Source organism: Canis lupus, chromosome 34 (genome assembly GCF_003254725.2).
Source record: "Canis lupus dingo isolate Sandy chromosome 34, ASM325472v2, whole genome shotgun sequence".
NCBI lineage: Eukaryota > Metazoa > Chordata > Mammalia > Carnivora > Canidae > Canis > Canis lupus.
In genome coordinates, this window is record NC_064276.1 from 24859038 (window position 1) to 24873930 (window position 14893).

The following is a 14893-nucleotide window of genomic DNA, read 5'->3' on the forward strand; positions in this document are numbered from 1 at the left end:
GGCTCCACACTCAGCTCAGAGTCTGCTTGAGATTCTCCCTCTCCTTCTCCCTATGCCCCTCCCTCCCTCTTTGCCTCCTCTGTCTCTCTCTCAAATAAATAAATAAAATCTTTTTTAAAAATCCAACCAAACACTACTACCCATGTTTTTGGATTTCTACTCAGCCTACTTGTGTGCAGTCCTATTCTGTTCAAGGGTTCATTGAGTTAGCCAGTCATTTCAAAAGAAGGGAAAGAATAGGTGTAAGGTGATATCATCCATCTTATGATGAGTGCTTACAATGTGTGATGCACTGCTGTACACGTCATATGTATTGTTTTATCTCATCCTCACAACCCTATGAGGACATTTCATACCAGGAAATTATTTCATAAATAGTTTGTAAAAGCTTTCAGAGATAAGGAATGGTAGAGAATGGCCATGCCTGCACTTTCATGCCACTGCCTGATAGCTTAGCTCCTGGAGCTTCCTGGTGTTTTTTTTCTCTTTTTAAGCATCATTGATGGGCAGCTCGGGTGGCTCAGCAGTTTAATGCCATCTTCAGCCCAGGGCCTGATCCTGGGGACCCAGGATCGAATCCCATATCAGGCTTCCTGCATGGAGCCTGCTTCTCCCTCTGCCTGTGTCTCTGCCTCTCTCTCTCTGTGTGTGTGTGTGTGTCTCTCATGAATAAATAAATAAAAGCTTTAAAAAAAAAAGCATCATGGACCATGTTCACAAGTAAATCATACAGATTGCTTAAAAATATCCAGTACTGCAAAGGCAATATCATTGATTCAAAATGTTTCTGTCATCTGACTATTAAGAACGTACAGAAAAAAATGTGTTAATGGACTACGAATATATATTTCAGCCTGAAGAATCAAAATTGTTGTTACTTAACATCTCTGATGCTGGTAACTTCTGTCTTGGGGTTGATGTAATAAATGACTTCAATATCAGTTTCATGTTTTAAGATGTTACATGAAATTCTCAAGGTTATTAATATCCTGCATTACCTGATGTTTTATGTGTTTTCATAACACTTCTATTGTTGAACAAGGAAAAGAGATGACTATGTCATTCTTTTTCTTTGCCCTCTGTTGAGGCAGTCACCTTTCTCACTTATTAAGAGTTAGTATAAAGCCCCAAGTTCTTTGATGGGAAATTCTTTATCAGTGTCATCTCAAAGGAAGGAAATGAGCAATAGCTACTGTGAGCCATACCTTGCTTTTGAGAGAATTCCTAGAATTAAATGCTAGCATTTGTTCTCACATGTCAAAGGCCTAGCAAAAATCTGGTTTCATGTCAATGCGAAGTATAGCTGAATAATGGAAAGTGACCTTTGAGTTTTAAAGATTTCCATTTCTAGATTTCTTGCACATTTTTCTATGTGCAAGACAGACACCTATGAAAAACTCAGAATACATTGACCATTTTATGAGGCTAAGATCTATCTGCTTTCAGGATATTTTAGTGCCAAATCTAAGGACTTCAAGCCTCAACTTGCTCCAAACACCTCTTTCAAAAAACTCACAGGTAATGTGGTTTTAGTAATAAAGGTGCATCTTTTCAGAAGCTTTGATTTGTGTGAGCATTTCTAGAATGCCATGGATAAACACAAATAATTCTGTTTACTAAAACACTTACTTGTTAAACAGACCATCAAGGTAATGGCTACATCTTGCATAAGATACTGGTAATTCCCAAAGAGCTGTAGTTGCTGAAAAGGAAATACAAGTAACTACAAGGGGGCACATGGTTGCTCAGTTGGTTGAGTGTTCAACTCTTGGTTTTGGCTCGGGTCATGATCTCAGGGTCCTGGGACTGAGCCCCGCCTTGCAGTCCATGCTCAGCAGAGTCTGCTTGAGATTCTCTCTCTCCCCCTCTCCACGCTCTCTTTCTTTCTCTATCTTGAAATAAATAAATAAGTCTTGAAAAATAAAGTAAATACAAGTGTTGCATCTGCCATTGTTATCATTGCCAAAACTCCTTCTGAAAGTAATCAGAAAGCAACAGTTATTTTATTTCCTCTTTAAAAAGGAAATAACTTACCTGTGATCTTTAGCATCTCATTGGAGAGAACAAAACCAGATCATGATTTTCCCAGTGTTTAACTTAATTCTATATTAGCAACAAGAGTTAATCAGTTGGGCCACAGTAATCTGGCAGCTGGAGTCTCAGCCTGGACAGTTGAATTCTCCACATAAGATACCCATGGGGAACGCCAAGTTTAAAATTTTGAAATCCAAGCCTCAAATCATTCAACAGGTATTTCTTTCCATCCTTAACCATAGATTGAGAACACAATTTTGTTTTCTTGGGGTCCGTTCATTTTCACAAACTGAACACCTCTACCCCAAGTAAGCCCATTTCAGACTTCAGTCTGGTATGCTTGACTTTATAAGGTTTGTGTAGACACAGAGCTTGTTTGAAGTTCATGTTTATGGAGTCATATGTAAAAGTCAACTTGTTACCTCCAGGAACTTGCTTTGCAATCCCTGTTGCAGCCAACTCTGTTTCTCTGCTTCATAGCTGTTGACTAAGCACTAAATTATGACCTGGTCTGAACCATTTGAGACATTTATGTAAATGAGAAATATTTCTGGATTTTGAGTGTGGACCCAAGGCCCTGAAGTTTCTGATCAAAGGTCTGCGGGGGACACTCTTATTCAGGTCTAGACCATCAGAATGAATGGCTGCAGAGTGTCCTATCTCTGCGTAGACACAACTCTATTCATGAAGACTTTGGACCTGTGAAGTCTTTCATATTTTTCAGAAGACAAAATTGTTCCTCATCCTCCATAAATGGTTCCCCAAGGTTCTCATCCTCCAATTTTCTGTCTTCTTTACATTTTTTTCCCCTCATATCCTTTCTTTCTTCTCTCAGAACGGTATAGTTATACATACACAGATGAAATGGAACAGGGATAAATTTTCAAAGGCAGCCTTAGTTTTTGTTCTAGAAACAGCTTTCCTAGAACAATGAAGAACTTTGGAAATCCACCATCCTGACCTCCCAGAGGCACATAAAGACTTAGCCAAGGATGAGATCTAATGCGTTCTGAGTTATAGAAGCAGAACTTGAATCTAGGTTTCCCAATTCTCAACCCAGTTCCTGTTTCTATCCACCTGGTTACTCCTTAGCCCTCCATGTGTGATTTTTGCATGCAATTGCCTACCAGATGCTAGAGTCCTATGGTCCTTTCTTTAATCTCTCAAATGTCTTAGAAAAACAGTATAATATTTGCCTCCCTGAAGTGTTACCTGAGCCTGTTAGATCTTTTCACTTTTGAGCAAGTTATGACTGAAATAATGAAGATTACTTTCAACTTATACATATTTCTTCCATATAGCTAATTGGTTTTTAAATGATTATTTTTATCATTTAATTTCAGAAGTCCTTTTAAAAAATTTTTAAATGCAAATCCTTTACTAATGACATGTCTAAGTGTGTAAGTTCTGGGCAGGTTCAGGAGTAAAGTTCTAATATGGGAGCTTTTCTAGTTTTTGAGTCCTTCAAGGTCAAATTCAAATACTTCTTTTTCTTTTTTATCTCTTCTTAGTCTTTTGTCAAAAATATTCCATAGTTGGAGACTGATGCATTTCCTGCTCACTTATATTTAGGCTGTTCTGAAGCTCTTTTCATACTCCAAGTAAAGAAATAGATGCTTGAAGAGGTCAAGTGTCTCAGGTTATCTAGAAAAAAAACAACACTCCTAGAAAACTGATCCCTAGCTCCTTATTTCTAGCTCCATGTGTCATGTGCATTTATGCCAAGTTCCCAAGTTTGCAGACATCTAATTCGAGAAATGTCATTTATTTATAAAACATTAAATCCTGTGTAGGAACCACGCCCCAAAGAATAAACCAAGGATGTAAATGCAATTAAAACTGGGAATAAATTATTTAGGTTCATACCCAATAGAGCAGTGATGTACCAATAAACTGGATTAAGCCGTACATGGTCAAGTATTTAAATACCCCAAAGGATGAAACCAGAGCAGCTCGGCCTTCTCTGTTTGAGAAAAAATAAAAATAACTGGTTATGCATGATATACATCTCCCAGTCTCTTTTATATTTCAAACAGAGTTCAAGTTTAATAGCTTGTTGATATACATTCACTTAATCAATGATTCATCCTCTCAATTATTTATTGAAGTGCTCATTTGCTCATTCATCCTCTGCTTCAATCATGACCTCACTCACTGAGTCATACACACACATTTATTTAGAGCTGATGAGGTACCAGCATTCTGCTTAGAGTCATGGAGGATATAAATGAATTAGGCATAGTCTTTATTTTCAGTGAATTAAAAAGATTAACACAGATATTATAAACATAACACATCATGATAAGGTGCAAAATGTCAAGCATTGACTCGATTGTGACTCGTCTCGTCCTAACAACACTTGCTTCTGAGAACAGAACTGTGTATGTTTGGAGTCCCACAGGAACTTCAAACTAAAGGGCAGGCATTTGTGCACAGTGTGGATGTGACTCCAACATATGAGATGAATGGGGATTTGTTGGTTCCAATACTCCAGGAAGAACCTATGGTAATAATCTGAGCTGGTGTGGAGTTCAAAAAACATAAAGACAACAGTAAAAACTGCAGGTTAAAAAGTAAGTATTTTCTCCTCTTTGAAAAAAAATTCTGTTTGAGCTGTTTGTTATTCCCTTAACTGAGGCTTGGTTCTATGGTGGGTGATGACTGATAAAGAAGATAGTGTGGGGAAGGAGCTTGCGATGGAGGAGTGGGAAATGTGACAAACAACCCCTTCTGTAGACTGCTCTTGTCAAAGCAGAAGCAAATTCACTTGGGGGGCAGCCCACGTCCTCCCTGGTGGCATGGACATCTGTGCTGCTCAAAGACTTTGTCAACGGAAGGGGTACCCGAGAAGGAAACTCTTAAAGCCAAACTAGTAACCACTTTGCCTCAGGCCTGATGAGAAGATTTGGGAGAGACAGGCCAGGATGTGCAGGCCAGATGTTTTCTACCAGGCTGTGAGACACAGCCATTTGTTTTCCACACAGAGAGTGGAGGAGCAGACAAGCTGAGGAAGGGCAACCATGTGAAGTCTGGACCGTTTTCTCACACAAACTTTGTGGTTTCATCCTCTTTATCCTTTTTTGTGTACCTTTCCAGAAAAATGAAAACACCCAGATTCAAGGGAAAGTACAAAAAACTATTCTGAGGAAGACATAAAGGCGGTTTGTGTTGGCCTCCAAAATTACCACTATTCTTAATGATTATGAATTTTAAGAAGCTAACTCATTTATTGATGCATTCCACAAATATTCATTGAATGCTCTGATGTATCCAGCTTAGTACTGGGCACAATAATACAGAAATGACTAAGGTGCAGTCCTTGTCATAAAGGGCTTCAACTAGAGCAACAAGTCAACCATGTTTCAAAGGATACACATGAAAACCTGTGGGCCTCTGCATCTAAAAATGTACCTCATTGCCCCTCTGGAGGATGTTTTCTCAGGAATAAGCATGCATCAAAGATGGCAAGGGTAAAATGAGCCTAACAGAACTGAACCATATCTAATTTTTATGAATCTATGAAGTATAAAAGCAAAGAGCTTCTACCCTGAAATCTTACTAAACCATCTGCCACTGGAGAAATTTTACATCATGACTTGGATCTTAAAACACTGCATCACACTCACAAATGCATTAGGCCACATGTGTGAGACAGAGCATCTGAAATTCAAATGCCACTGCCTTTTGGATGGGTCAAATAGGCACTTTGTGCAACTGTCCAAGAGTTTAAACTCCCTTCACACCTGCCAATCCTGCTTACCTTCCATAACTTCTACCTGAGAAGGCTCCTAGCCCAACTGGGCTCTTGGGCTCTTGTTAACTCTCCAGTTAAAACCCCGTTTCTAAACATGGCTCTCCACTTCCTCCACCTGGAGTATCCTCCCATCTCCTTCCTGTTTACACACATACCATCCATCCTTCAAGTTCCAGCTCCCCTGCTGAAACCTTCCTTCCTGGCTTGAGCTATATCTGTACCTTTATGGAACCAAGGCAAAGATTTGTTTCAACCTTCCTCCACTGCACACATTTCCAAGCACAATATTTTAAAAAGCTCCATGAGTTGTGTTGATGATGGAAAACATGACCTAGAGAGAGGGTCCTGGGCACTCTCATTTTGTGGTTGTCATGCTATGAACCGGAGTTAAAGCTGTAGAAGAGAGAGTAGGGAGAGGGCTTGGAGGGAGTCTTGAAAGACAAAACCAGTAAAACACAATGCCCGCTAGGCTACAGGTGAAGAAGGGAAAGAGTTCAAAGCACTTTGAGCTTCTCAGGGCTTTAAGGACAAGAGAACACAGGAATAGGAGGAAGAGCTTCTCTGGAGGTGCTGATGTTTCGGGGTGCAGAAGAACACAGGTACACACCCTCTGAGATCAGGGGGATGTGTCAAGGTGTCCCTGCTTCACAACCAGACACAGGCATGGAATGTCAAGAGTGGCACTGTTGGGTGAGTGATTCCCACTAGTAGTTGCCCATTCAGCTACACAGACACACCAAGGGGCATGCTGGAGAACTTCACCGTCATCCGTTTTAAATAAATTTCAAGTTTTTGTGATCTCTTTCAGACTGGTCATGAAGATAGATGGAAGATTCCCCATGGTATTTTAGGAAGCTACAGGGGAATAAGGTTTGTGAAAAAGAAGATGAAACCTAACATTTTATTCTTCACTACATTTCAAATATGAGTAGAGTCAAAATCAGCAATGAGAATAGAGTGGAGTGAGGGAGCTATACTGAGAAAATAATCAAGTTTTTAATTCCTTCCCCTTCCCTCTATCATAGTCTTTCATGGGATCATTTGGGATATTTGCTGATTTGTATCTTGGAAATGTAACAGTATTTGGGAGAAGCTATCTGATGCAACATTCCCTTCATGCTTCCTCACCCACACCAATCCCAGGGAGGAAGTTTCCAGTATGTACCTGACATATAAAATAAGGGAGAGGAGAAGTAAGAAATGGCAACTGGATTTTTAATATCAACCCTACCTTTCAACTATCCCCATGACATAGGCTTTTACCCTATAAGCCTCAGCAAAAGTCACTTTTTTGGTGGCTTTTACCTAGCATTTCCAACCAGTACTAATGGCTCTTTGATTAGTGCTCTGATAGCACTTTACCCCATACCTCTGTTGTGACATTTATCACTTTAAATTATGGTTGAATTCTGTCCCGAGTCAGACAATGAGCCTCTTGGTCATGGGGGTGGAAGGGGAAGTAGTGGCTTACCTGATGAGCTGAGGCACACACTCAATGTTTGCCATTTTCGACGTGAAATGGGAAGCCACTGATGCCTCCTGCTCTGACAGTGAAATGCCTGCGTGAGCCATTTTCAAAGCCTAGAATGATAAATCCACATCATACTCAGGACTCCTTGGGTCAGGCTGTAACTCTTCAAACACCATGAAGCAATTCTTCACATTGTTGAGTTTATAACACTGTAACCTTCCAGCCCGAAGACTGTGTTTATGCTGTCCCTTCACTTGGAGTACCCTCCCTCTCCTGATCCAGAAAGTCATCAATAAAGAGACACCAGCTAAATAATGACCCTGAGGTAGAAGAGTGGTGGGTGTGTTCACATCCATGTGTGTGTGTATTGGTTGTGGGATGTAGATGTGATAAGAAAATGGAAGCACTTATTCAAGAAATCCACTAGAAAGATAATAGCATTTGAGTAGACATTTGTGAGGGCCTCCCCCATCGGTTCTTATCACTCAGCAGGCCATCTTCATGAACAAAAGGAGAAGATATCTAACCCTCACCTTTTCCTGGTGGCTTGATCTAGACTATGGGCTAACTGCTAGGATGAAGTACAGCATCTTCACTGCAGACAGGGACCAGATCATATGAGTCGCAGATCATTCTAGGACATGTGTTGCCTCACTAAATAAAGGTGAATTCATTGTCACCAAGACTAGAAGCAGCCGAGAGAGTCACAGAGCTGACAGTGGCTAATAAGCAGGTCAGCGACTTCTTGATCCTACAAGAATTGGATGACCATAAAATGGGATTTCACATTTCTATAGTTCTGTAGCACTGCAAAGTATCTGTTACCATGGCTGGTACATACTAAATTTCTGTTCAGTAAATATTAGAATATTTCCTTCTTCCTCTTTTCTCTCTTAGTATTTTGTTTCTCTATTACATATTTTAGGGCCATCTACTTTATGTTTGGGTTAATATGATGTGTGATTCTTTCCCTAACCAGATAATGAATTTTAAGGAGGCAGAGACTATGTCCTTTTTAACATATTTATTTCCTTTGTTATAAATTCTACATAACTATGGGAATGGGTACTCATTTTAGGTTTTGAAGAGCAGATTAACAACTGGCTTCTCATGAAGTGTAAGTTAGAAAAATTTATAATAGATCTTTAAATGTGAGCACAGTTTTTCACAATACTTTGAAGAAAACATGTAAAAAAAGAAAGTAAAACAGCTACCTAGATCTTAAGTATCTAACAGTCTTTGGAAATACAAAGCAATCCTCTTCAGTTTTGTACTAAAAATTTTGTACTGAAAATATTTTCTTATTTAGAAAAATCTTAAAGGTAGTCTACTGTTTCAACATATCTTCAAAACTCAGAATCTAGGCATGTCTGGGTGGCTCAGATGCCTCTGGCTCAGGTCATGATCTCAGGTCCTGGGATCAAGCCCCAAGTCAGGCTCCCTGGTCAGCGAGGAGTCTGCTTCTCCCTCTCCCTCTGCCTCTCCCCGCTGCTCTCTCTCTCTCTCTCTCTCTCTGTCTCAAATGAATAAATAAAATCTCAAAAAAAAAAAAAACAGAATCTAAAACATGTGCTGCCTTCTATTGTAAATGGGAAGTCATCTGCTGAGAATCATTAATGTAGGCTTGCTATAGTTTGTAATGGCCAAGTAGTTTGGTCTATGAGTTCACTGATGGTAAGGATTTGTGGTTAAAGCCAACTTTTAGAAACTAACCCTAGAGAAGTTTGGCAGGAAAAAAAAATGTAGTTTATATATAATTAAAACTTTAAATCATCCATTTCAAATGTTTTCTTCACTAAGCCTTCACCAGTTGTGACTTCAGACAAAATAAAAAAGTAAAAATAAATAAATAAAAATAAAATAAAATGGAAGAAAAGAAAAAAAAAAAGAATTCACATCCCTGAGATTCACTCTTGTATCAATAACACGAGAGATTTAAACCAGCTCATCTTGTAAAGTCCCTTCTGGGTCTGAACTTTCCTTGTCTTTTTTATTCTGAGAGTTGTCAGAAAACAGCAGAAGTGGCTCATCTGACTTTGTTCTTCTTGGCATCCAGCCCACACTCAGGTGTGTGGGGGGATATAAACAGCCAACTGATGAAGCGATTCCTGGCACAGGGGTGAGGAGACACACCCTGGGGAACTGTGGGGCCCTCAAGAGGGACAGTAGGGAACTACCTGCATTGGTTGAAGTAATTTCTACTTACCCCACAGTCATTAGCCCCATCTCCACACATGGCCACATAGTAACTGCAGGAGAAAGCATGAGAGAAGTTAATGCCTTAATGCCTCACTTGTATAATTTCCATCATAACCAACTCACATGTGATGTGTGTGTGTATGTGTGTGTGTCTTGAACACACATGCAATGAGGCTGATGGAAAATGACTTGGAGAGAAATATTCCCGGAGGAATAAGGCCATTGTGTTATTTAAATTGTTTCAATCACACAGAAGTGATAGTGATTCTGCCAAAGACATCCACCAAGATGATCACACATTTCAAAAGAAGTCCTGGGTGACTGTATCGACTAGGACTAAGCTTAAGAACGTGCAGCCATAATCACAGCACTTCCCACACCTAACACACAGATATAACCTAATCCATCTGTGTTTTGGGGGCTGACGTCATTGAGAGTTTAGAGTTTAGTATACACTAGGAGGAGAAACACTTGGGAAATGGTTGAACAGATAGAACCAGAGACAGAGACATATAATCTTGATGCATCCTGGAGTAATAGGAGATAATATGCTCCCCATCGATACTGGTTTGATGTGCAAAGACAGCAACATAAACAGAAGAGCAAATATAAAGCTATTGACAAAGAAAAGGAATTTCTGATGCAGGACACACTCTGTCTTCTCTTATAGGTAAATAATACACCATAGGTATTGATTAATGGCAATACTATTAAAGGCTCAAGGACAATTTGCCAAAAACACACAAAATAACAAAATCAATACAGGCAAAAAATGAAGTTCTCAGACAATTTCCTTATTACTAGTTGGCATATAAGAAATGGTCATTTTTATAAGTCAAAAATGATCAAATGTAAATAAACTCAAGAGGTTCGACCTAATATTTGGCTATTATACATGAAGATTCCCCCTGCGGATGTTTCATGTGCTCACGTGCACGTCATGACTATGCACATTTGCTAAAGTGGCTTCCTTTCTTCAAGCTTAAAGCACATGTTTAGTCTTTACATCACACGAAGAATCTTAAATGTGTTAGTGTTCCCTGAATGCAGGCGAGAACTTGGATAGCCTTATGTGCATTGCCAGGGATAAAGGCAGGAGGTGTAAGATGGGGAAATTGAGAAGACAGTTCATTCTGAGGCAACATCTATCTTCCTGAATTGATTTTTCTTTAGGGGAATATAGCTTTTCAAAAGTAAGCATATAAATTGGCAAAATTTCTTAGGCTTTTGAGAAGAGTAAAATTACTTTCCTCAGCCACTATCATATAATGACCATGTAAGTGAAATAGTCATTTTAGACACCAGTTACTAACCCAGCCTCAAGGCATTATGGGATTTGATAGGCAGTTTCTTAAAACTTCCCTAAAAAATGCTTTGGCAACAAAAAATAATAGTGAAAGGCAGTCTCCTGGTTTTACCTACTGCTTATCATCAGTTAAGTGAAGTTTCACCATTCCCCTTTCCTTTTCACTTTCCAGAAATCTATAGCCCAGACATTGTAATGTTCCTAGAAAGCTGTAGGTAGGTCTAGTCTCAAAAACTACTTCATACTGATGTGACCTGGTCATCTATATTTTTAAGGGATGGAAGGAAGGACTTTTTTTTTTTTTTTTTAACTTTGGCTTCTATACCAAAACCCCTGCCAGGGCCAGATACAGTGAAAATATCTCTCCACCTCTTTCCTGGAGGACCTGAAATCATTCACATATCTTCTAATGGACTAATCTCAAATAATTCCAGGGGACAACTCACACACTTCTCCATTTTTCCTGTTCTGAACTATACAAGTCTCTATTTTTCTATTCTCCATGTTCAAGCTGAGAATTTTCATTTAAGTTATGCTGTACAGGCCACAGAAGAAATTCTGTCTGGGGTAGGCAGCTTCCAAAATGGCTCTCTGTTACTGCCACCTCTTAGTATTCATAATGTTGTATAAAGCCCTTCCTTGATTGTGGGCTGCACTAGTGACTTGCTTCTCATAAAGAAAATACAGCAAAAGTGATAGGATATCACTTCTGAGATGAGAATATAAAAAATGGTGATACCTCTCTCTCACTTGCTCTTCTTGCTTGCTCACTCTTGTGGAAGCTAGCTACCAGACTGTGAGCTGCCTTATGAAATGAGCTGTGTGGCAAGGAACTGCGGGTGGCTTTTGTCCAACAGCCAATGGAAAACTGGGGCTCTTACCCAACCACCCACAAGGAACTAAATCCTGCCAACAACATGAGAGGGAGGCTGGTGGCAGGCTCTCCTCCTGCAGCGCTGAGGGAGCTGCAGTCCTGTAGACACCCCACTGCAGACTTGTGAGAGGCCCCAAGACAGAAGACTCCATTAAGCACACCTGGATTTCTGACCCATAGGATTGAAAAATAATAAATAGTGTTATTCTAAGCTACTAAATTCAGAGGTAATTGGTTACACAGCAATAGACAGTGAATACATTCTCCTTTCATGCAATAATACCTACTTTAATTTCTGAAATTCTTCGACAAGACTAGATTTCTGTGCAGGTGACATTCTTGCAAAAATGGTTCCATTCACCAGAATCTAAAGAGAACAACAACTATTGCAATAATATCAGGATGAAGAACACCTCTTAAATAAAAGAACAGCCCTGAAAATCATTCCTGGCCATCGTTTGAATACAGCCTTGGGCGGTGTGTCATTAGCCCAAATGTCAGGACAAGGAGAAAGGGGACTCAACGCTTTACTCTTCAACTTTCACTTTCATCCCCCACCACAACATTATGACCTCCTTCCAGGCCATCTTTCTGAGATGGGATAACCTTGAGTTAATAACTGGAAAGTGGTAGAAAATATGGGACAAAAATGCTTGAGGAAATAAAGTTCTTTTTACTAAACACCATCTCTACAATTGCAGCATAGGTAGAGGAAAAGCAATAGATGAGGAGTAGAGAACAAAGTTCTATTCTCAGCCCTGGTCCAAGTAGGTGGGCAAACCTTCAACAAGGGACCTAACCTCTCTGAGTCTCAGCTGCCCCATCTCCTCAAGGAGGAACTGCACTAACAACTTTCTAGGAGCCTCTGGGGTCTAGATTCAATGGTCCTTGACTGGTAAGGCGAATTTTCAAGAAACTGCTAACAGATGGTTGCTGCCCTCAGCTTGTGCTCCACTTATCTCCTTCACACTGACAGTACAACCCTGCACAGCACTATTTTTAAATAGACACACAGAGGACAAGATAACAAATGGTTTTGAAAATAAACCATGGGGCCTTTGTTTCCTGCTGCTGTAACTTAAGAATCCTGACAGGACGGGGAATAGAGCTCAACCTGGCATGAGTTGGTGGCTTTCAGAGAGAGACGTTGACCCACAAAGTAGGTAGCTCATTTGGAATGATTTGGGGTGCTCCTTGCTGAGGAGGAAGAGATGGAGGGAGACTGAGATCGGGCTGGCTATGGGGGTGAAGAGCTGTACCAGAGCTTAGATTCTGGAGAGGGGGTCAAGTACCTGTGCAGGACCAGGTTGGGCTGGGCAACTTCTGAAGGAGCAGTGCCCCCTTGGGGGTGTTTACTCCCCAAATCTGAGACAACTTCACTGATCATCGCCTTCACTACTCTCTTCTTTTTTGCCTCACTAATTTGAGAGCAAAACAAAACATTTCATTTCACCAGTACTTACTTTTGGAAGCAAGCTGTTGAAATGCTGAAATATCACTTGGTATGATTTCCCACTCATTGCAAAATGGTAACAGCTCCCTCTTGTTCCATCAGGCACTGAACTGTTCCCAATGTTGAGGTAGGTTTCCTAAATTCAAAAGGGCATGGTTTCCACATGGGTTCTTAAGGAATGTCTCTGCTTTCCTATGTTTTATGAAAGGAAGTTCGTTCAAGTTACATAACAGGGAGAGGGCCAGCAAACGCATAATGTGTAATTTGTCCATGGAACTTAGACTCAGATGAAGGAAACACTCAAAATGTCCTCCCCAAATTATATGAACATATAAGATGTTGACAACATAATGCTCAAGATCCTGTCTTAGGACATAATACAGTGATGTATGTCTACTAAGGAAATGTTCCAAGGTACCAGTTAGTGATTCCAAGGAAGATTAGATAACATTCGTCTCTCCTCTTTCTTCTCTTCTTCATGCAGGTTTTTATTTCCTAAGATCTTTTACCATTCATTCATCATACATCATGCCCCAATTTCTTCCCTTTAAAATAGGCAGACTCCTTCTTTCGGGCCTATTCCTTATAGTACTTGCCTTCTCCCCACCTCAACAGGTGACACGTTCCCTAGTGGTTCCCAGTTCCTCCTGCATACCTTATTTTCCATTGCACCAGTTCAACTCCTTTGCTGAAGCCCTTTCGGTCCTGCCCTCCACCCATCAATGTGTCCTGTCACTGCATTCTAGACCCACTTGGCTCAGCCCAAAGAGAGAGAACCCATCATATTGATAGCTGATCATGTTTTTCATGCAACATTTTCCAGAGTTCCTTACATTAGTCTAGGACTCTGAGTACAAATAGTATAGAAGGCAAGAACATTTTTTTCACTAGAGAGATCCATTTTAGGGAAAGCATTGTGTTGGGAAGAAAAATATTTTGATGTGGGAGGCTAGGCGATACATCCTTCCCTTTGCAACCCCCATTGCAAAATAGCCAACAAAGGTATGCTTAAAGCATTCCATAGGAGGTAAGGACAAGAGCTCCTTTTGCTTTCACCAGACAGTTAGAGAAGGAAAGTGTGGTGGGAGGGAGGCAGAGAAGAGGAGAAAGCCTGAGACTGTAATGTGACTTTTCCCAGTAATACCCAAAACTTCAGTAAAGGTATTAAACTGGTGAATGGGTAATGTGAGTGGACTGTTTGTTAAAAATTAGTGAAGAGGGATCCCTGGGTGGCACAGTGGTTTGGCGCCTGCCTTTGGCCCAGGGCGCGATCCTGGAGACTCGGGATCGAATCCCACGTCGGGCTCCCTGCATGGAGCCTGCTTCTCCCTCTGCCTGTGTCTCTGCCTCTCTCTCTCTCTCTGTGACTATCATGAATAAATAAATAAAATCTTAAAAAAAAATTAGTGAAGACCTGAGCTTTATCATATGGCATAATCGAGGCAACATGCATTGATGCAGAAGCAAATGAGTTTGCAAGGAAATAAGAACCAGAAATCTCTCTCTCTGGTGATTTCAGAGAGAACATAGAGAGCTTTCATCTTCATAGCCAATGAAACGGGGTTGAGCCAAGTAGGGGCAAAGTCACTCTGTACAGTTGTGCAGTTTGTATACTGAACAAGGTCTACTCTACACTTAACAAGACAAAGGGCTATCAGCCTGGAGGAAGGGGAATTTTATAACTTATCGCCTGGAAGACCACCTCCTTGAATTCACACATAGGCAGAATTTCACATTTAGTGATGGGATGTCAGGCTGCAACCCATTTTCTTCACAAAAGCACAGGAAGTTTGCTATGTAGA

General features: G+C 40.4%; 1 protein-coding gene across 1 annotated transcript in view; it reads right to left on the reverse strand.

Annotated features, from left to right (window-relative positions):
• ATP13A5 (ATPase 13A5) overlaps positions 1–14893 on the reverse strand; it is a 105435-nt gene that overhangs the window by 21204 nt on the left and 69338 nt on the right. Inside the window, exons 20-25 of the mRNA XM_025425380.3 lie at positions 13102–13227; positions 11926–12005; positions 9466–9508; positions 7260–7369; positions 3901–3997; positions 1630–1702 (exon numbers count right to left, since the gene is read on the reverse strand). Of these exons, the coding sequence (XP_025281165.1) occupies positions 1630–1702; positions 3901–3997; positions 7260–7369; positions 9466–9508; positions 11926–12005; positions 13102–13227 (529 nt within the window). The remainder of the gene's footprint in view (positions 1–1629; positions 1703–3900; positions 3998–7259; positions 7370–9465; positions 9509–11925; positions 12006–13101; positions 13228–14893) is intronic.